At 46.7% G+C, this 22,636-nt stretch overlaps 1 protein-coding gene across 5 annotated transcripts in view; it reads right to left on the bottom strand.

Moving 5' to 3' along the window:
- Positions 1-22,636, bottom strand: part of LOC127695263 (solute carrier family 22 member 4) — a 50,573-nt gene that overhangs the window by 11,492 nt on the left and 16,445 nt on the right. For 2 of the 5 annotated variants that reach the window (XM_052197294.1, XM_052197295.1), the window contains exons 2-5: positions 15,111-15,153; positions 12,800-12,954; positions 5,262-5,433; positions 3,898-4,024 (exon numbers count right to left, since the gene is read on the bottom strand). In XM_052197294.1, coding sequence (XP_052053254.1) covers positions 3,898-4,024; positions 5,262-5,433; positions 12,800-12,923 — 423 coding nt within the window. In that variant the 5' untranslated portion in view covers positions 12,924-12,954; positions 15,111-15,153. Of the gene's footprint in view, positions 1-3,897; positions 4,025-5,261; positions 5,434-12,799; positions 12,955-15,110; positions 15,215-22,636 lie in introns of all 5 variants that reach the window. The other 3 variants (XM_052197293.1, XM_052197296.1, XM_052197297.1) reach the window with 3 other exon arrangements.

Below are 22,636 nucleotides of genomic sequence, written 5' to 3'. Positions count from 1 at the left end.
TTGGGTACAAAGTGCTTTTTCTCTTGAAATTGCAGCTAGAAAAAAAAAAGGTTGGTGTAAATTTATAAGATTCATGTAGTTGCTTCATTTTTGTTTCTGATTGGTCTTAAAGGTATAAGTATGTTTTGCATGTCTTGACTATAGAGTATTGGCTTATAAGGAAGGTATTTGGCATGATTAAAAATTATTACATTGGTAACAAAAAGTTAGTTTAAAACTGGTAACTCGGGATTGGAGTTATATTAAACAACAACACATGGCATGACCCAACCCAAGAAAAACAGGCCTCTAAGATACTTCTAAATTGGCATAATATTTTATGTAATTCTTATCCTAGAAATTAGACTTATAAGGGATAAGATTTAAAACAATGTCTTTTTAATAAGTTGTACTGTCATGCATTCAAACATAAGAACTTGCAGACAAACTTTGATTTCAAGAATGATAAACGTTAATAACAGCTGTGGCCGGTATAGGCCTGTTGCCACTTTTTCACAAGTTTTGTTGTAGAACAAACAGTGGTAGAAGCAATATTCCAAGTTAAAACAGACTTGCAAAGGACAGTTCAGAAAGAGGGGCCAGAAAGCATTCCTGTGACTGCCTTCGCTCTACGGAGACTAGTCAGGGATGCTCTCTTGAATACTGATGCTAAGGTTAAGGATCAGATGTTCGAGATTAAAAGAACTTTCGGAGTAGCACAAGATGATGCCTCAAAGGAGTCTTTGAACGCATCCAAATCAGAGAGTGAGACAGAATTATCTGAGGAGGAGGAGATTTTACAAAAAGAGATAGAGGAATTGAAATGAAAATTAAAGAAATGTAAAGAGCAAAGAGTGTCTGATTCCCGACCACCTAGTAAAAATCCTTTCTTTAAAGAAGAAGGGGCTTCTGCTCCTCCCGCATATGAACCTTATCCAGCCCTTGATTGAACAGAGTAATATTACCTTACATCTTATATTAGAGAATAGTTTATGCTAGATAGAACTTCATTTCTTGACTCCTGTCTTGTGCTTTGCAATGATTCCTTGAATACTAAACCTCCTCCCATGAAAAGTCTTCCTTAATGGATAATGAGGTAAACCTCATTTACTGTGAGCTATGAATTTAGAGAGCCAAGCTGACTAAAGTTGAAGCTAAAGATGTTCTAAGGCTGTGAGGTAGGGGATCTTCTGGGGGGGGGGTAGAGTAGAAGTCTTGTGATCCTAAGTCATGAGTGCTGTGAGAGATTAGGGAAGGCTTTTCATGGGAGGAGGTAAGATGGTCTCTGTAGCAGGCTGTCCTTAAGTGTTAGTGTTATTCTCCCAGTTAATTAGGCATGTGTTTGCATAGCTCTCAGCTATGTTGTTTTCCCCTCTTCTTCCATTTCCATGTATGTGTGGAGTGTGTGTGTTGTGTACATGTGGAGGCACAAGGTGGACGCTGGTTCAATCACTTCCATCTCATTTGCCAAAATGGGTTCTCTCAATCAAACCCCGGGTCTCGAACATGGTTGATATTGCTATCCTGACTGTTCTGGGCATTCCATGTTTGGTGGTTTGAATGAGAAGGGCCCACATAAGGTCAGATATTTGGATACTTAGCCTTCAGTTGCTGGAACTGCTTGGGAAATGTCCTTAGCGGGACAAAAGTTTACCAAGACTGGGATGAACTTTTGAATTCAAGCAGCAAAGACTGCTTTGTCCCAACCTGGCCCCTTACGGGTTCTGAGAAACTGAACCAAAGAGCATACACAGGCTGGACCTAGACCTTCTCCCACATATGTAGCAGACGTGCAGCCCTAGCACACATGCAAACTGTAGATGCAGCCACGAGGATCTTCTTCAGGTGTTCTGATGGTCCTCTCCCTCATGGCCAGGAGTACAATGACCTCTACTCACCTGTGTTAATCTTACTGTCCTCCAAGTGTGGCCCTGCCTCCTCAGGCCTTGGCCACCTGCTGTCATCCTGTACACTGCTGACATGCAATGTCTGTTGCTTGGGGTCCTTAGCATCTCTTTCCTGTGTCACCATGTCCTTCACGTCAACTCCTCTTGCCCTCTTCAGTAATTCTCTGATCCTTTATTGTCAGGGCTGTGTCTTACCTTTTTTGTCTTCTCTAGGAGCCAGCACAACATGATACCCCCAAAGTCCTCACCATCACAGTGTGCAGCAAACCCTCTGGCACATCCCCAAGAGCACCTGCCTTTAGAGGTGGAACCTTGAGCCTGCGCTCTTAAGCACTGAGGCTTTGGACATGCCGGGCGCACTGAGGATATGTACTGTTCCCCCAAAAGGCTTTGGTGCAATTCAGGATACAGTGGGAACTGAGGGTTGGCCAACTTTCAGATGCATATTTTCCAGGTATGGATGTATCTTAAAAACATCCGTCCATACATACATAACCTTGTAATGGTTAGGCACATGCCAACACAAAGTTGGAAACTTGCAAAAAGAAAAGATAGCCCATTCAGCAGGTGGTGCAGAAAACTAGATATCTACTTGTAAAGAATGAAATCAGAGTCCTGTTCAAAATCAACTCAAAATGGACCAAAGGTCCTAGTTTAAAACCCCAAACGCTAAAACTTCTAAAAAACATAAGAAATACTTCTCAAGACTTTGGGGTGAGGGAGAATTTGAAGAAGAGAGTCTCACCAGCACAGGAGAAGCACCAGCTACCAGCAGATAGATTGCATAGCAAACATCTCATAGAATGGCAGACACTCCTTACCAACTAATATGCAGAATTCACAAGGAGTCATGAATAGAGCTAAGAGGATAAAATTGCCAATCAAAAACTGGGTTTATGAATTAATGAGTTAAAAGACAGATTTTTTTTTTCAGAAAGAGAGATGCCCCCTTACTAAGCTACTCGAGCTGTCCCTGAGTGTCTGGGCTTAAGAAGTCCTGGGGCCCCCATCTCCTGAGAAGGGGTTGAGATGGTGCAGCACTATTGCCTCCTAAGATTTTACCTGAGAATGTGACTGTGATTCCATCCTGATACCTAGAGCAGTGCCTGGTGCATTGTGGGCACTTAACAAGTAACGAGTTACAAATTCCATAAAAGAAAGTCTCTGCAGAGCTGATCTCAATAGGGGGACGGAAGAGGGCTTATGGGACTTGCGGGGAGTGGGGACCCAGAAAAGGGGAAATCATTTGCAATGTAAATAAAAAAAATTCAGGAGACAGCAGGTGTTGGCGAGGATGTGGAGAAAGAGGAACACTCCTCCACTGCTGGTGGGGTTGCAAATTGGTACAACCACTCTGGAAATCAGTCTGGCGGTTCCTCCGAAAACTGGGCACCTCACTTCCAGAAGGTCCTGCTATACCACTCCTGGGCATATACCCAAAAGATTCCCCAGCATGTAATAAGGATACATGTTCCACTATGTTCATAGCAGCCCTATTTATAATTGCCAGAAGTTGGAAAGAACTCAGGTATCCCTCAACAGAAGAGTGGATGCAAAAAATGTGGTATATATACACAGTAGAGTACTATTCAGCCATTAGAAACAATCAATTCATGAAATTCTTAGGCAAATGGATGGAACTGGAGAACATCATACTAAGTGAGGTAACCCAGACTCAAAAGATGAATCATGGTATGCACTCACTAATAAGTGGATATTAACCTAGAAAACTGGAATACCCAAAACATAATCCACACATCAAATGAGGTACAACAAGAACGGAGGAGTGGCCCCTTGTTCTGGAAAGACTCATTGAAGCAGTATAGAGCAAAATCAGAACAGGGAAGTGGGAAGGGTTGGGTGGGAAAACAGGGGGAGGAAAGGGGACTGATGGGACTTTCGGGGAGTGGGGGTCCAGAAAAGGGGAAATCATTTGAAATGTAAATAAATATATCAATAAATTAAAAAAAAAACCTAAAAAAGGGATGTCTGCACACAGGTGCTCCCTCACCTCCAGAGGATCGAAGATCACTGCTGGCGCTACGATGCTGTTCATCTTTGCAGCTTTCTGGATGATCTGTTCTGCCTCTGCAAATCTCCTCTGGGATATCAGCCAACGGGGAGATTCTGGAATAAACCTGGAATTCGTTTGCAATGGTTAATAACCATTTATAACCATAGGATTTGATGCTAGCAAACACACATAACGAAATGTCCTAGGTCATTTTAATGTTACAAATACTCTATATAATTTAAAATAAATAAATTACACACACACACACACACACACACACACACATTTATTTAGTTGTTAATCAGTGGTAGAGCCACAAGGGCACCAACTCATCCACAAAACTTTCAACCCCAAATTTATCCTGCCTACAAGAGATGCAGGGACAGGAGATGGAGCAGAGACTGAGGGAATGGCCCGGTCCAACAAGAGACCCATCGTATGGACAAACACTAATCCCTGACACTATTAATGATACTCTGTTATGTTTGCAGACAGGAGCCTAGCATGGCTGTCCTCTGAGAGGCTCCACCCAGAAGCTGACTCAGACAGATACAGAGACCCAGAGCCAAACACTGGATGGAGCTTAGGAACTCTTATAGAAGAGTTGGGGGAGGATTGAGGGCTCCAAAGGGAACAGGAACTCCACAGGAAGACCAGCAGAGTTAACCCTTGGGTCTGAATCACCAAGCAAAGAGCGTACATGGGCTGGACAGAGGCTCCCTGCACATGCGTAACACATGTGCAACTTGGTCCTCGTGTGGGTCTCTAACCACTGGAGCGGGGCTGACCCTAATGCTGTTGCCTGTCTGTGGAATCCTTTCCCCTAACCTGACTTGTCTGGCCTCTGTGGGAGAAGCACCTAGCCCTGCAGAGACTTGATGTGCCAGAGTGAGGGGAATATAGGGGGTGAGGGGCAGGTGTCTACACTCTGAGGAGAAGGGGAGGGTGAATGGGTCATGGACTGTAGAGGGAGGACAGCAATCAAGATGTCAAGTGAATAAAAATTTTAAAATGCAATGGAAGATTTTTAAAATTAAAAGGAAGGAAGGAAGAGAGAAAAAAGGAGAGTGCCCAAAACAGAGTTAAAAGACACAACCCAGTGTTACCACCAGCTCCACAGACAACATGGAGATAAATGGGCAGGAGACTGGAGTGGGAAGCTTCTGGAAGAAGGCTAGGATTCCTGAGAACCTGCAGTGCACACGCCCACCCACTGAGGGCAGAGATGCTGGGAGCCCGAGGCCCCAGGGCAAGCTGCAGCAGGGAGCATGCAGATGCAGCTGGGTGAGCAGTGGGCTTGTCTCTGGGGAGCCTGCCTGCCACCCAGCACAGGGCCTGCTGGGAATGGCGGCTGTACTCACCACCACAGGGGGACACAGAACAGCCCAGGCAGTGTCAGGGCCAGCAGCAGCATCCTCCAGTCCCGGATGAAGTATGCAAACAGAGGCAGGACCATGTAGCCGATGGCAAAAAACGTACAGACTCCTAACGTGGAGAAGATGATGCGAACCGACTTGCTCAGGATTTCAGTTCCTGTTCAAAACAATGGGCAGTGTTAGCATTTCTGTTCTCATTAATATTTGCTCTTTGAGACAGGGTCTCTTTCCAGTGCTGTGTTTGACAAGGCCTCTACCAATGAAAATACTGCCTTCTGACAATGCTGTGTTTTCAGAGGAAGAGGCTGGTGTGAGAAACAGAGACTGCCTTGTTCAGGAGATAAGAAGTAGCTCTTTTAAGACACTGTGGAGTCAGGCTGTGGGAGGCTTGTCCATGACTCTCATCTGTATGTGAACGCTCACTGGCACGTGAGGCCACAGTGCCTCTCCCAGCGGTCAGAACACAGTCCCTGCCTTTGAACCCCTGAGACATGATTCTCAGGAGCCAGCTGCCTCTGGAGTTTCCCAGAGCTGGGAGCCAGCACTGGAGCTGGGTTTCATGAGTGTCATTTCCAGATGTTTCCTTACTCTGTGAATGGGTGCCCTCTACCATGACATTGCTGTCTTTGGGTCTTTGGGTGGGATTATAATATGGCAACGAGTGTGTGTGTGTGTGTTTCCTAAGTAGAAAGCCAGAAGCTGAGAATTTGAGCATGGAAAACACACACACACACACACACACACACACACACACACACACCAGACCTGTTTATGTGTGAGGCCATGGAGATAAACTGTAGCTCTGGGACACAGTCCGAGAGCAGACAGCAACACACTCTATACAACTTGGCAGCTCGCCAGGTGCCAGGCAAGGCCAGAGCTCTGCCAGCCTGTGGTTCACAGCGGACTGTACAAACAACTCCATAATCGCTCCACTGCTCTTTAACTTTGAGGACCTCTCGCTTCCTTATACACTGCTGTCATTTGAGTGAGAAATGTCCCCACAGGCTCATGCATGTGGCCGTTGAGCCTCAGCTGGTGGCCCCGCTGGGGAAGGTGATGAAGCCTTTTGGAGGTGGAGCCTTGCTGGAGGAAATAAATCTAGGGGTAGGCTTTTAGGTTTTATAGTCTAACTCCACCTCCTTTTCCCTCTCTGCTTCCTATGTAGGGAGAAAATGTTGTCACCCTGTTTCCTGACTGTCATGTCTGCCTCATGATCCCGCTGCCATGCCTTCTCTGCTGTGACAGACTGTAGCCCCCTGGAACTGTAAGCCAAAAACAAACCCTTCTTTCCCTAAGGTGCTTGTTGTCAGGATGTTATGTCACAACCACAGAGCAGCAACCAAGAGGTACATAATCACCAGCATTGTCATGGTCATTGTCTTTATTACCATCATCACCACCACCACCACCACCACCACCAATCATTACCATCATCACCATCATCATCACTACCACCATCATCATATCCACCATCATCTTCACAGCCAACACTTTTCTGAGCAGTTCTTTAAGCTCCACTTCAGGGTAAATGCTTATAGAAATGATCCCTTTGATTGTTATCTTACACACATTCAACTGCGACATAAGGAGTTGAAGCCACTTGCCTACGATCAAGGATCTGTGACAGTGACACAAACTGGAAGTGACAGCTCATAATTAAAATTCCAGAACTCACCAACTGAAAGGAGGAAGACTGGGAGCTCTTTGGCTGCATGAATTCCTAACTCAATGTCAGTGTGGGCTTATAAGAGACCATGTCTCAAATATACATAAAATGGGCAAGAGAGGTGGCTTGGTGGGCAAGGTGGTGACTGATTAAGCAAGGACCTGAGTTTAAGTCCCCAGAGCCTGAGTGAAGACTGGACATGACTGGACATTTTGGAACTCCAACCTCGGGCATAGAATCAGGAAGATCCTGAGAGCTTTCTGGCCAGCCAATCTAACTGAATTGATAAGTTTCAGATTCAGTGAGAGTGATAGACAAAGACATAGGACATTAGGACATTAACCTCTGGTCTCATGTCACACGTGTATATACCCACACTTGAACATCACATGTGCACATACACACATGAACAGAACCGAAGCAAATAAAAACTCCAGAGCAAACAGATAAACCCCAAACAGTGATAAAGCCAGGATGTAAGCTGTATCTGTCAACCTGTGTGTGTCTAGCCTTCAAGAAGAAAATTGCCTGGAGCAAACTCTTTGTTTTGTGGGCTAGGCCTTCAGATGGGATGCTTGTGGAGACACCAGGGGAGACGTATCTTTCCCCTTTGTGGGGAGAAATGTCTTTCAGTCCTTGCTGGACTGGTCATTAAACTGGCTAAGAGAGAAGCAGTTCTTTCTAGGGGACATCAGGAAAGGGCCCCAAGTCTGGCAGATACGAGAAGGTCTCTGTGTGCTCCCCTGGGGAGAATACCCACAGCAGAGATGGCTTACAGATTTGCTTCCCCAGATCCCTGTCCTCCTCTGCTCCATGGGCTCCCGATCCTAGGCAAAGCCTGGCTTCTTTCTCAGTGTCTCTGGAGAACAAAACTCTCACATCCCAATCAAAGGGCATGTCCAGGTTCTGATGAGACCATAGGCCCCGCCACCTGGCAGGCTCCCTTTCCTTTGCACCAAACCGTTGTCATTTGGGCTGGAGAGATGGCTCAGTGGTTAAGAGCACTGACTGCTCTTCCAGAGGGCCTGAGTTCAATTCCCAGCAACCACATAGTGGCTCACAACCATCTGTAATGAACATCTGATACCCTCTTCTTGTGTGTCTGAAGACAGCAACAGGGTACTCACATATGTGAAATAAATCTTAAAAAAATAAACCAAAACAACAACCAAAAGCGGTGTCCTCTAACCCCAGGAAGCACTGGGCACTCTCCACAAGGGGGCAGCAGGACATGCACCTCAATGCAACTGAAGCCTGCTGCTGATTCTAGCTCAGGGGACAAGCCTGGGGAATGGGTGTGGAGGATGGATTGAGTGTGGGGGGGCAATGGGGGGGAGGTGCCCTACCTTACAATGGGGAGAGTGTGGGTGTTGTGTGAATTCAGGATATCACATGGGACCTCGCACCTCTGTGCTGAGGGTCCCTACCCCCAGTTGGCTTTGATTGGGAAATAAAATTGCCAGCAGCCAATGGCTGAGCGGGGAGACAAAGACAGGACTTTTAGGATTCCTGGGCAAGAAATGCAGAAGGGAAGGAAGAGGGAATTCCGCCATGACAAGGGTGTAGGAGATGGACCATGACGGGGAGGTGCCAGAGGGAGAGACGGCTAAAATGTAGGTACAAAGGGAAAAGTGGCCCCTTGAAGAGCCCTGGGAGGGTCTAGGGCAGCAGGGACAAAATTTAGATTTAGTGTGTTAACTCAGGAATATCGGAGGGGAGTGTGTTAGCAATGTGGTGGTTTAAAAGTAGCCTGGCCATTAAGCTAGTTAAAGCATATTAAAATATAAAGGTTCTCTCTGTCTGTCTGTCTGTCTGTCTGTCTGTCTGTCTGTCTCTCTCTCTTTCTCTGCCTCTCGCTCTCTGTATGTGTGTCTGTGTGTGTCTTTCTATCTGGGACCTAGAACATAAGGGCGGGTGGTGGGAAGTGTGTGTGAGTTTGCCAGGAGAGAGAGCAGACTTAACAGTTTACCTCATCAGTTTTCTAGATTGGCTTAACTGAGGAGAAATGTCCACCATAAACGTGGGTGGAGCTAGGGCATGGGATAGGGTGCTGGGATGAATAAAAAGGAGAAGGTGGAGTGGTGGGGGGGGGTCACAAGCATTCATCTCTCTCTGCTACCTGACTGGAGATACAGCGAGGTCAGGGGACTTCAACGTTTGCTACCACGACACAGAAAATGAATTCTGGGTTTTTGAGATAAGCTAGCCTGTGGTATTTGGCTATGCTATTCCGTTCAAAGAGACCAGGACAAATTTATATTTCAAGTTTAAAGCATTTAAGGGCTGGAGTATAGGTCAGTTATACAGTGCATGCAAGAAGCCCTTGGTTTAACCCTTAAAATAAAAAGATACGTACATCAATAAATTAGTGAAAAATAATACAAAATAAATGACTGATAAAAACTGTGTAACTGATGTAGTTAAATTTCAAATATGTCTGAGATCCCAGGTGGCCAAAGTTATAGAATACACCATTTGGTGTATGCTTATTGGAAGGGAAACACATGGGCTGGAGGAAACAAACTTTAAACGTGTCTAAAAAGATGCTATAGCAAGGACGGTAGAGGTAGGATGGGTTGGGGTAGTGGTTGGGTGTTGATGCTAGAAGTTTGGAAAATACTGAATTTAGTCAATCAGTCAAGGCAGGAGGTGGCTAGGTTTTCTGTAGACAGAGCACGAGAGGGCGCTGTTGCACTACAGGAAAACCAAGGGTCACCACTTCTGTCCTCCCTTGAGAAGCGGTTCATTACTGGGGATGAAGAACAACCACTGCTGGTATCTTACCCAGAAGTCTGCAGGCAGGTTGAGGGTGCTATGCCTGAGACTGACATGGGCCTAGAAAGCTGGGGTGTGAGAGGTCATTGACCCCGAGTTTGAGTCTCATTTCCCCGCCCTGGGAGACGCATCCACCGAGTGTTACTTTAGGAGCATGATTTTGCCTTGCCTTTGGTATTGCCCTAAGACTCTTGCAAGCCTAATGAGGTTGTAAGAGGAGCCCAGAAGAAGGCTCTTGCTGTGGGTACAATTCCGGCTCTGGAATCAACACAAAGATTAATCCCCAGGATGAACGTTCACCGTCCCAAGCATCCAGATTCCCAGAGCCGGGAGGACCAAAGTTCAGGGAACTTCTCGAATGAAAATCTGTTGGGTTCAAATCTGGCTTCGAGGACACGCCCCCTCACCCCCACCCCCGGTGCCAAAAAAAAAAGCCTGGAAACTAGTTATTTTATTCTTGAAACACCAGAGGGCGCTGCAGGAAAACCAACGGCCAGTCTGTCTTGTTCTACCAAGTCTTCCCTTGTAGGAGCTGCCTGGGACTCCAAACAGAGGAGTTTTCAGTGACACTCTCAGGCCTTCAGACCGAAGATCTTAACACAAGTGTTATCCCAGAACCCAGTGTTAGCAGTTTCCCTCCGAGCCCACTAGGATGAGAAGGGCGGACCCAAGCCGACAGGGGCCCCTGTGTGTCTGCAGAGTCTTCTCTGTTAATTGTTGGCTTGACACACCTAAGCTCCAACGCACCCTTGACCCGGCCCTCTTCTTCTCTGCCCTGCATGTGAGGCCATGGCCACGTGGGGAGGAGGGAGGGCTGTGGAAGGCGGTGCCAGGGCTGTGGGACGTGAGGGGGCTGTGGTTGGTGGCTAGGCCTGTGGATAAAAGGATGAGGAAGTGAGCTCAAATGCCCAGGATCCGCCTAAAGAGCTGGGACCGTGGGACACGCCTGCGATCCCAGTGCTGCTGGGACAGAGGCAGGAGGCCTCTGCGGTAAGTTCTCCTGAGAGCGCCACGGTTAACGTGAGAGCTCATGCCAGGAAGTGAGGTGACTAAAGGGTAGCTGGCTGGCTCGGTGCCAGTCCCAATCATCTGAGTTGACTCCTGGGCCCAGCACGGTGGGAGGAGAAAATGAACTCCCACAAGTTCTCTGCCCTCCACGCGGGTGCTATGTATGGCTTGTGGGCACCCCCTTCTACGTCACAAAATAAACATTAATTAAAAAAAATAGGCCGAGAGCAATTGTGAAGGACATCCGTGTTTCCCTTTGCCTTAGCTTGTCTACACTCCTGTGCTCATACTTATGCGCACACACACACACACACACACACACACACAGACACACACACAGACACACACACATGCACACACATGCACACTCATACACACAGACAGACACATAGTCACACACACACATAGACACACACAGACACGCACACATGCACACACATGCACACAGACACACACACATGCACACACACACACACAGACAGACACATAGTCACACACACACATAGACACACATAGACACGCACACATGCACACACATGCACACTCATACACACAGACAGACACATAGACACACACACACACACACACACACACACACAAGTTAAATAAGTAAAATGTATCCTAGGTCTGGCATAGAGCACTTCTTGCTCCCAGTCTGGGCTGCTCTGGCTTTGTCCCTCCATCCAGAGGGACCGTCATCTCCCGCCCCTCCCAGGTCTTACATCACTCATTGCTTGAAGCTCTTTTCTTTCTCCACAAACTTCTCTGCCCTCTACCAAAATAATAATGTTTGTTATGGTGAGGTTTTGTTGTTGTTGTTGTTGTTTTGCTTTATGAGACATAGTATTGCAACATAGCCCAGGCTATCCTAAAATTGACCATTCTCCATTTTCTGTCTCCTGAGGACAGGTGTACATCTTCGCAGATAACCTCAGAAAAAACTCCTGTTCCACTCCTAATCCTCGTAAGGCTGAGAACCGTTCTTCATGCCACACGGGACCATGTGGCTCCTGTTGGCTCTGTCTCTGCCTGTGAGTCCTCTCTCCTCAGACACGAGGCTGGGCCCGTGGCAGGAGGCCCTTCACCAATAATTAAAGGAATGGAATTTGGACAATTCCACCTTGGCAACCTGACAGAGGGTGTGCACGTATTTGGCTAACAGAACATAACACAGCCAAGGCCAGTGAGTCACAGGCTCCTGAGAGCACTCAGAAGCACACAGCCAGGTGTAGGAAAGGCTGTTCGAGGTCTATTACAGAGCACGATCAATAGTTATGGGATAATTTGGGGCCAAGTGGAATGCTTGTGCTGAGTGTTACAGGACTTTGTGTTTCCTGTGCTGGGTACTCAGCCTCCTCTCACAATGAGGGGGCGTTAGAGAGTGTATTGGTGGTGGGGAATCACACTTTTGAGAACACCCCTGAACAACTTCCATGAAGCTCACCTCATTTCCTCCCCCAGAAAAGCTGGCGAGTGTCTAGGGCCTCCCCAAGGCCTAGGAACTGATGGCTTGCCCTCCCTCAGCCTGGCCTTCGACAGTAGGACTGTTATCAGAGAGGCACAGCTGTGCGTGCAGAGCTCATGTGCTCTGGGTGTGGGCTCAGACGCAGGCCAGAGCAGATCTGCCCAGGTGGGACAAAACCCTGCCACCCAGCAAGGGCCTTTCCTTCCTCTGTGTGTGTCCGATCAACCCCACTAAGTCCCTTTGTAGGCCACCAGCCTTCTGCCTTCATAGCCCAGATCAAGGACTTCATATCCCTGTTGTGTCTCTCCCCCAGGACCTCCTGGCCCCAGTTCCTTGCTCCTGAGAATGTGTCTCAGCTTTTGTGTGGCTTCTTCTTCCCAGCTCAAGCTCTTGTGTTTGGACATATTCTGGCCCAATACTGACGGCCCCCTGTAAGCTCCTGTCCTGCCGTGACTGGCTCAGGTACCCAAAGCTGCATCCTCCTCCACCACACACAGGTATTCCAGGTTGAGGACCCTTCGGATGCACTCTCAGTGGCTCCCTCCTCCCTGACCTTTTTTTACAGGGTTGCAAGAAGGGGCGTCGAAACCCGAAAGTCATTCCTACCTAGTATGAAGGCCACCACATAGTTGGAGATCTGGCCCATGCCTACGATGGCAAATAACACAGTGAACATCTCCCAGTTGGTTGAGAAAATCTGCACGAAGCTGAATCCAGTCTGCACAGCCATGGTGGCAAAGAGGACTTTCTTCCTGCCAAACCTAAAGAACATAGCATAACACTGTCATCCCGGGTCAGTTTAACACCAAGCCTAGCTTCACTGTAGGCTCTGTCTTGTGTCAGGATCAAGATAGATGTATGTTTGATTCTCTTTTTTTCCTTCCCTGTGACATTCTGTCAGTCTCCTCCCTGGAGGACCATCTATCTGCCCAGGAACTCCCTTCCGAGGTACCAAGCCTTGCTTCTGGAAAACACAGGGCAGTTTCTGTGAGGGTCACATTGACAAATCTGATCTTTAGAAGAAGCCTTAGGAAGGCTGGGGGGTGTGGCTTAGTGAACAGAGCACTCACTCAGCACAAATGAAGCTCCGGCTTTGAGTCCCAGAATGGGAAAAACTGGGTGTGGTGGGGCATAGCTGTAATCCCAGCACTAGAGAGGTTGAAGCAGGAGGATCAGAAGCTCAAGGCCTCTGTTAGCTATGTAGCAATTTTGAGGCCATACTCAACTATACTGGCCTGTCTCAAACAAAACAAAATAAAACAAAACAAAGCGAAACAAAAAAACTTTCAAAGTGCAGTTTGAAGACACTTCCTCTATCACCCACATGGGAATTCTGTAAATTTAGAAATTCCCTCAAGGGCTGTTGTTTCTTAACCTTGGCTACAGTTGTAACCACCCTGAGAGCTTTAAACATGACAGACAGTTCTTGACTTACAGTGGTGCAGCTTAGGACGTCATGATTCTACAATGGTGGGTAAGTGTTGGACACTCGGCCAGAACACCTGCTTTGAATTCTGCCCTTGGATTCTCTCCATTATCCCTGCTGGACAGGGAGACGGCCCATGGGCCCCTCTGTCCTGAGCAGTGAGTGAGCTACACAGATGACAGACAGCGAGGGGAGACAACTGGCCCTCCACGGTGGGCTGTCTGCTGAGCTAGCATGTGGTATTAGGTGTGTGAAGAGCCTTTTCAAGCTAACATCTCTTCAGTTTAGGGTGGGCTTATCAGGACAGGCCTTAGGGAAAGTTAAGAGCATTTCCTGCTCATGCCAGCACCCCATTTTGCCCAGGTCTTATTTATCTGCAATGCAGTGCAAGTATCAGGGTGCGATGAAGTTTCCCAGGTGTGTCTATGTGACTCTAAAATTGAAAACAACTACTTTATGAGGAGATGTCATTCTCAGCCATGTCTGTTGACTCGCTGGTCAACTTAAGCTTTAACTTTTCATTCTGGTGATGACCCATGGGCAGGCGGAGGACGGGCATGGGCAGGTGGAGGACGGGCATTGGCAGGTGGAGGACGGGCATGGGCAGGTGGAGGACGGGCATGGGCATGGGCAGGCACTTCCTGCCCCATTCCCACTGGGCTTTAAAGCTTTGGGGAGGGAAAGAACACCAGGAAGCCTTATCCAACACTGCCAGCTAGCGCTCCTGCCTGCCTTGGCCACAAGAGAACATCTAGAGCCGGTAAACACGACTTAGGATACTGCGATCTTGTCCTCATGAAGCCTGCAAGCTCTGGTGGCCAAACGCCAGCCTGGGTCAGTTCTCTGGCTGCAGGCCCAGCCGTGGCTCAGCTCCCAGGCACAGAGAGTGCATAGCAGGGGCTGCTTGGCTTGACTCTAGCGTTTGGCTGTTTGTACAGCAATGACTTGTCACCTGCCCTACCCTGTCAAGAGCTGGGGGCCGAGTATAGGGCAATGGTGATAACAGCATCCTGCTCTGTGAAGGGCGTGGTCCAAGGCTCCACTTTCCAGTGAGGTCGCTACTTCCATCTCTTTGGCCAAAGGCCCGTGAGTTCAGCCTGGGAGCGGGACAGCAGTGGGTCTTGGCAGGATGCGGAGGCTAGAGTTACGTTAGTACCATCTGTGAAAGACTTATTTATTTACTTTGCTAGTTTGTCACTCAGTAGATAGGCAGGGTCTTGTCATGTAGGGGTGATACAGTCAGTAGATTTATCTAGGAAAGATTTATCTAATTAGTTAGTCAGATAGGGTCTTAATAAAGAGTCCTTGCTGACGTGGAACTTGCAATCCTCTTTCTAGGCCTACCATCCCAAGCGCTAGGTTCCTTCTATTATTTACCCAGCGCCTAGAGGGTTCTTCTCTATGTAGAAAGCCCATGAATTTGGTCTTATGTCAAGATAGGCTGACATGATAAATAGCTACACCCCATTACTCCCCATCCAGTGTCCTTACCTGTCTGACAGCTGCCCAGACACGAAGGAGCCACAGAGAACGCCTACGAAGAACAGGGAGGTGGTGAGGGGTGTCTTCCAGTCATCCTCACACACCAGATTCCACTGCCAACAAGACAGCATGCAACGTGAGCCCAGGCCCAGCAGGACCCACCCGTGCCCCACTCCAAGGAGCATCAGATGGATGCCAGGTGCACTGCCCTCCCTTGTGCTGGCCTGCTGGCTCTGTGCAAAGGGTGCAGGCTGTATGGCTCTGGGTTTGACTCTGCCATTCAATGTGACAAGTATCTCGGGGTGTGCCACTGTCCCTCATTGAGGTGCAGCTTCCTCTTCAACCTGCTTATATAATGTATGAAGAATGCCAGCGAACCCTCAACCACAAAGCAGTATGAAGCAAAGGAGTCCTTGTCTATTTGAAGCAGCCTAGCACGGAGCAGGGGATTTGAAAAGCCAGGAAAATAGGGCACAAGACATGGCCAGTTGGTCCAAAAGTAAAATGTCATTTCTTTTGCTGGAAATTGAAAATAGCCCCAGTGCTGGGTGAGCTTATATTTTAGAGAAGACTTCTCTGGAAAGTGTTGGTTCCCTGATTCCCTAAAACCTAGATGGAGCATCTGACCCATTCCAGGGACCACTGTGCTAGTCCTACCCACCCTTTTCAAGGGTGGTCTAAGCTGCTTTTGTCAAATCCTCTCCCCTCCTTTCCATGGCCTTCCCAACAGAATGGCCCCTCCCAGTCCACAAAGCCCTGTGGGCTGCTACCAAGCTAACAAGTTCCTGCTGCTGGATCCATAAAACCAGTTTCAGCTAGAGTTTCTGTTCCCAGATTTCCTCTGAAGTCAATTCAACCCAGTCTCTAGGGAGGCTGCAGAGATTTCAGAGTGTGCTCAATGACCTTTGTTTATTTATTTTGGACTTGCGGTATGTATGGGAACAATGTGTCACAAGATGATCCGGCTGAGAAGGACCCTCACCTCCAGGCTATCCCTTGCTCCCCTGGATGTGCATCCTACATCTATAGCGTTTGCTGAGCAGTTCTGTTCTTATTCCCTATAGCTGCTCTCAAAGTATAGTTGATTTAAATTAATTCAGGCATATGCATCATTCCATATCTCATCCTGTACTACAGTGCCGTCTTTCTAGAAACACAAACAACAACAATAATAATAAAAAGCGTAAGCTAAAAAGCTAAGGCAATCAGGAAAAACAGAAAGTTGGGGAGGCTATAAAAACTCAGGCCAGAAGTCACACCAGACTGTCCTGCTCAAGGACCTGCTTCTGGCAATGGGATTTGAGAACTGACTTTGCAACCTTTTCCTAGCAGCTCAGTTTTAGGAGGGCCTCATAACCTACAGCGATTAAGTCTTCTGCAGAACAACAGCTTGCCTAAATTCTGAGACTCAAGAATTAGTCCTTGAGACTTCCTTCTATGAAGGGTCACTCTAGACCCCTGATGCTGGTTGGGGTATCAAAGCACGGCTCTGCAGAAGGAAGTCATGGACCAGGAAGTCAGCTCTCTAGCCCTCAGAAACAATCCCAGGATCAGTGTGAGGCAATTTAGACTGAGGTTGCCTCATGCTATGGTGACTGTTCACTAAAACTCGTGGTGAAATTTAATCCCCATTGTAAGGTATTGAGCAAGTAAACAGACTTAATTCAACGATGGCACTTGGAGGTAAGAATACAGATCTAGGTCAACAATTTTCTGTCTAACCAATGCCCTGCACAAGAAGGTTCGCTCTAGATACAGCTAGCTGCTGAATGTGAACTCTGCCTTTATAACCTGGAGCTGAATGAGCCTTTATTCTATACGTGTGTTGGCATGTGTGTATGGTTTGTTATATATATTTATGTGTGTATTATACACATTTGAGTGTGCATCCACCCATACCAGGGGTTGTGGGGGGAGGATAGAGGAAGATGGCAGGTGTCTTCTGCTATCACTTTCTGCTGTATTCCTTTGAAATAGGGTCTCTTATTGAACAGGAAGCTCCCATTTTAGATATGCTAGCTGGCCAGTGCACTCCTAGGATCTGCCTGTCTCCAATCCTTAATGATGGGGTTACAGACGTGTGCAGCCGTGTCTAGTGTTTTTTACATGACTCCTGGGGATTTGAACTCAGGTGCATAAGCACCTGTACAGCAAGTACTCTTCTTCCTCACTGAACCATCTTGCCAGTCCAAGCCTTCATTCTTTACAAATTACCCAGAAATGGAGCCGTCAAGATGGCTCAGAGTGCTAAGAAAGTCTGGCCACCTGAGTTCAATTCCTGGAGCTTGTGTAACGGCGGAAAGAGAGAACCAAGTTTGCAAAGTTGTCCTCTGACCTTCACCTGCACTCTGTGGTACAGCCCCCTCATCAACTACCCACATTAATATTAATAAATTAAATAAAGTTAAAAAATAATTACTCAGAAATCAAAATGGACCTGAGGTCCCTGAATGAATTCTGGGAGACAAGGCAGGCAACAAGCCTTCTACTGCTGTCTAGCTAGACTCCTATGCGTTGTCAGCCTACGGACCAGAAGGGAGTACTAGGCGAGATGTACCCGAATGAATGGGTATCTTCTTCCAAAACTAGCTGGACAAAGCTTGGAAGGCAGCTTTGAGTCCTACCCTTGACACAGAGAGACACCACTATATCTCCAAGGCAAGCCCACTCTTCTTCCAGGACTGTGACACCAGGAGACAATTGCTTAGGACTATGGGGAGAAGGCTGCCGACACCTAGTTCAGCCATGTACAGCACCCAACAAATCTTATGCCAGCAGAGGTGTTACGATGCCAGCCACCAACCTTCACTACTCCAGCTGCATCTAGGCAGCAAAGAGCTTCGAAGTAGGATGTTCTCTACTTTGTGTTTTTTGTTTATGTTTTTGTTTTTGAGACAGGGTTTCTCTGTGTAGCCCTGGCTGTCCTGGAACTAATTTTGTAGACCAGGCTGGCCTGAAACTCAGAAATCTGCCTGCCTCTGCCTCCCAAGTGCTGGGATTAAAGGTGTGTGCCACCATTGCCCGGCCTGTGTGTGTGTGTGTGTGTTTGCCATTGTTGTTGTTGTCATTGTTTTGTTTTGCTTTTTAACTGTTTCACTGTCAGGACTTTGAAAGGCAAAGATAGGACTTCATGACAAACATGGTGATGCACACCTTTAGTCCCAGAACTTGGGAGGAAGAAGCAGGCAGATCTCTGAGATCAAGACCAGCTTAGTCTACAGAGCAAGTTCCAGGACAGCCAGGACTACCAGAGAAACCTTGTCTCAAAAACCCAAGCCAGCCAACCAACCAACCAACCAACCAACCAACCAACCAACCAACTAACCAACCAAATAAATAAAAGGACTTAAGACACTGAAAGGAAAGAGAAAGGCAGTTGGAGGAGGATCCACCTTGATGTACACATCAGAGGTCAACATCAAGTATTGTAACTCAGGTGCCATCCACTTTATTTTTTGAAACAGGGTCTCTCAGGAGACCCGAGGCTTCCTATTTAGTCAAGGCTGGTTGGTCAGGAAAGCCTTAGGATCTCTCTGTCCACCCCTTCCCAGTGCTGGTATAACAGATATACTTCTACACTCTGAGCTTTTTCACATGGGCTCTAGAGCTCAGATTCAGGTCATACTGCTTGCATGGCAAACACTTTATTGACTGAGTGATCTTCCTTGACTCTGAAATTAAAGGTTTCTAGCCAGGCATGGTGGTACAAGTCTAGAGGAGCAAGAGCTTTGAGGCTAGCCTGTATTATACAGCAAGCCCTTGGCTGAAAAAAAAAGCTTTTAAAGAAAGAAAAAATTCAAAACACACAAAGCAGATCAATGTGATCAAGTGTGGCCCTGTGTGGCTACTACACAGGCTGCACACCATGAAGCTAGACTAAGGTGAGGGGAATCAAACCTGTTCTTTCTGTACAGAAGAATGGGTGCTGGGATCAGAGGTGAGATTGGACTAGCTCCCTGCATCTCTTTCCTGGAGACCTTGGATGTAGATCTCTTTCTCTCCATGAGAAGGAAGAGGTGTCCAACAATGTGTCCTGACCGGTCATGAACACACAGTAGCCATATGCGGTACTGCATGTCTTTTAGAACCTTGATAAAGGTAAAGATAAAGGTAAAGGCTAAACAATATGGCTGCCCATGGTTAGACCTGGGGCTCTAGTTTCTTTTGAAGGCTTTTATGCCCAAGGGGTTGCTTTGGAAAGCCCTTAAATCTTGGCAGATAAATCTTAGCTGCAGCTTGTGGGGATATAGTCCAGTAAACCAAGCAATATTCCAAAGAAAGAGAAGCCCTTCTACCCAAAGGTCTGTTATTGGGGAAGCCACTCCCTGTAGTAGCAATGCTGTAGTATATCTGTTGGAAGACTGATTTCTCTTGATGGGACAGAACTGTTCCCTACATGTGAATATACACATGAACACACAAACACACTTCCAGTTAGAGGATCAGAACCTAAAGGCAGAAGCCTCAGTAACCAGCTGGCTGGCATCATTTTGGGAATGTTCTTTTAAACCAAACATTAATGTTTCCAAAGTGAACTCCCCATCTCCTCTCTAGTGAAAGTGTGAAATGTGGCAACCAGCTGGCTCAAGCTATGTGGGAGGGAGGGGTACTGGATGTGTGAACCCCTAGATCCTCAGGGTCTAAGACTCAAGTTCCTACAATAGAGCAGGTTTCCATCAACCTAGCTGGATCATATGTCCTTCAGTTCTGTTTCAATAGATAAAAACTGGGCCAGAAGGTCATGAGGAACAGTCTGAAGATATAGGTCAATGGTAGAGTGCTTGCCCAGCAAACACAAGTCCTGGATTCAATCTTATAGTGCTGGGAGGAAAACAAACAAACAGAAGAGATGAAAGGTCACTCTCGGCTTCCTGTGCCTCCCAACATTCATCATAATAAGAGTAAAAACCATAGTGGGTTTTTGTTTTGTTTCTTGAGATGAAGTCTCAAATAGCCCAGGCTGGCTTTGAGCTTGCTATGTATCTGCGGAAGACCTTGAACTTCTAATCTTCTCAAGGACTGAGATTACAGACCTATGCCACCACACCCAGCGACTATAGAGTACTGGGTGCTTAGTGTATATGCTGTATTGCTTCAAGAGCTCTCAATGAACCCTATCAAAAATGGGGTACAGAGCTAAACAAAGAATTTTCAACTGAGGGATATAAACAAAGAATTTTCAACTGAGGGATACCGGATGGCTGAGAAACACCTAAAGAAATTTTCAACATCCTTAATCATCATGAAAATGCAAATCAAAACAACTCACCTCACACCAGTCAGAATGGCCAAGATAAAAAAAAACTCAGGGGAGGGGCTGGAGAGATGGCTCAGCGGTTAAGAGCACTGACTGCTCTTCCAGAGGTCCTGAGTTCAAATCCCAGCAACCACATGGTGGCTCACAACCATCCGTAATGAGATCTGGCTCCCTCTTCTGGGGTCTGAAGACAGCTACAGTGTCCTTACATATAATAAATAAATAAATAAATTTAAAAAAAAGATTTATTTATTTAAAAAAAAACAAACTCAGGGGACAGAAAATGCTGGAGAGGATGTGGAGAAAGAGGAACACTCCTCCAATGCTGGTAGGATTGCAAGCTGGTAAAACTATTCTGGAAATCAGTTTGGCGGTTCCTCAGAAAATTGGACATAGTAGTACCTGAGGACCCAGCTATACCTCTCCTGGGCATATACCCAGAAGATGCTCCAACATGTAATAAGGAAACATGCTCCACTATGTCCATAGCAGCCTTATTTATTATAATTGCCAGAAGCTGTAAAGAACCCAGATGTCCCTCAACAGAGGAATGGATACAGAAAATGTGGTGCATTTATACAATAGAGTACTACTCAGCTATTAAAAAACAACGACTTCAAGAAATTCTTAGGCAAATGGATGGAGCTAGGAAGTATCATCCTGAGTGAGGTAACTCAATCACAAAAGAACATACATGGTATACACTCACTGATAAGTGGATATTAACCCAAAAGCCCAGAATATCCAAGATACAACTCACAGACAACATGAAGCCAAAGAAGAAGGAAGAGCAAAGTGTGGATACTTTGATCCTTATTGGAAAGTGGATCAAAACACCCATGGCTCACAGCCAACCAATAAAATGAGCATAGGATCCTCAATGGAGCTGCTAGAGAGAGGACCCAAGGAGCTGAAGAGGTTTGCAGCCCTGCAGGAGGAACAATAATATGTACCAACCAGTAACCCCAGAGCTCCCAGGGACTAAACCACCAACCAAAGAGTGAACATGGAGGGACCCACAGCTCCAGCTACATATGTAGCAGAAGATGACCATCTCAGACATCAATGAGAGGAGGGGCCATTGGTGCTGTGAAGGTTCGATTCCCCAGAATAGGGGAATGCAAGTCAGGAAGTTGGGGAGGAGGGGAGGATGAACAGGGGGAGGGGATGGGATAGGGGGTTTTCGGAGGGGTAATGTGAAAAGTGGGTATCATTTGAAATGTAAATAAAGCAAATATCTAATAAAAAACAAAAAACAAAAAAAGATATTTTAAATAAAAAAAAGAGCTCTCAGTGTTGTCCTATGGAATAAATACTCTTTTTTTTCTCGTTTTACAAATGAATAAATGAAGGCATTGGACCGATGAAGGGACCCATCCAAATTCTTTTTTTTTAGTGGACTGATGAAAGGAATTAATTAGTCATTTGTTCAGTCGACATTAAATACCTGCCCCAGGCCAGGGTTTGTGTTAGGCACAGGACATAGTTCTTTCCTTCATAAAAGCTCAAGGTCGAGCAAGACAGACCAGCTATGCACGTGTGTCTGCATGAGGCCAGCATCCTTGTTAGCAGGCTTTGCTCTGAGCTCCATCGTCCGTGCCCTCTAGCTAGAGGAAAAAAAGGCAGCCTCCCTTACCCTTCATCAGAAGGACTGTGCTCTCATGCCTGGGTAATTATTACAATAGTGTTTTAGACTCTAGAATGACATGGGGCTGGGCACTTGGTACACACCAAAACTGTTGATGAATGAATACTGACCAAGTCTGGAGTAACAGCAAAGTGTGGTTTTGGGGTTGGGGGTACCTATACTTTCAAGCACTGTACTTGAAAGACACATTTGATTTTGAACTCCCCCAGTAGTTCAAGCCTGGCAGTTTCAGCTTGTATGAAAGCTATAAAAGACCATAAAGATAAGTCCTGCACAAAACTGAAAACCCTGCAAGGCAATCTGATGCTGACTAAGCAAAGAGCACAGGCTTCTTGGATGCTGGCCCTTCTCGTATGTGACCTCACCTCTCATTTACTTTTATCAGCCTGCTTCCTTATTAAAAAAGCAATTGTGTGTATGTGAGGTATATGCATGTGCTTTATGTAGGTGCACAGGTACATATGCCTGTGCCTGTGCATGTGGAGGCCAGAGGTCCGTGTGGCTGTGTGTGTATGTGTGGGGGTCTTCTTCCACTGTGTATAGTTTGAGACGAGGTCTCTCACCAAGCTTGAACTTGCCATTTGGCCAGCTCTGTGGGATCTGCTTGTTTCTAAGTCCTTGCCAGCACTG

The sequence above is a fragment of the Apodemus sylvaticus genome, chromosome 10 (assembly GCF_947179515.1).
Source record: "Apodemus sylvaticus chromosome 10, mApoSyl1.1, whole genome shotgun sequence".
Lineage (NCBI taxonomy): Eukaryota > Metazoa > Chordata > Mammalia > Rodentia > Muridae > Apodemus > Apodemus sylvaticus.
This window is presented reverse-complemented; position numbering and strand designations above follow the sequence as displayed.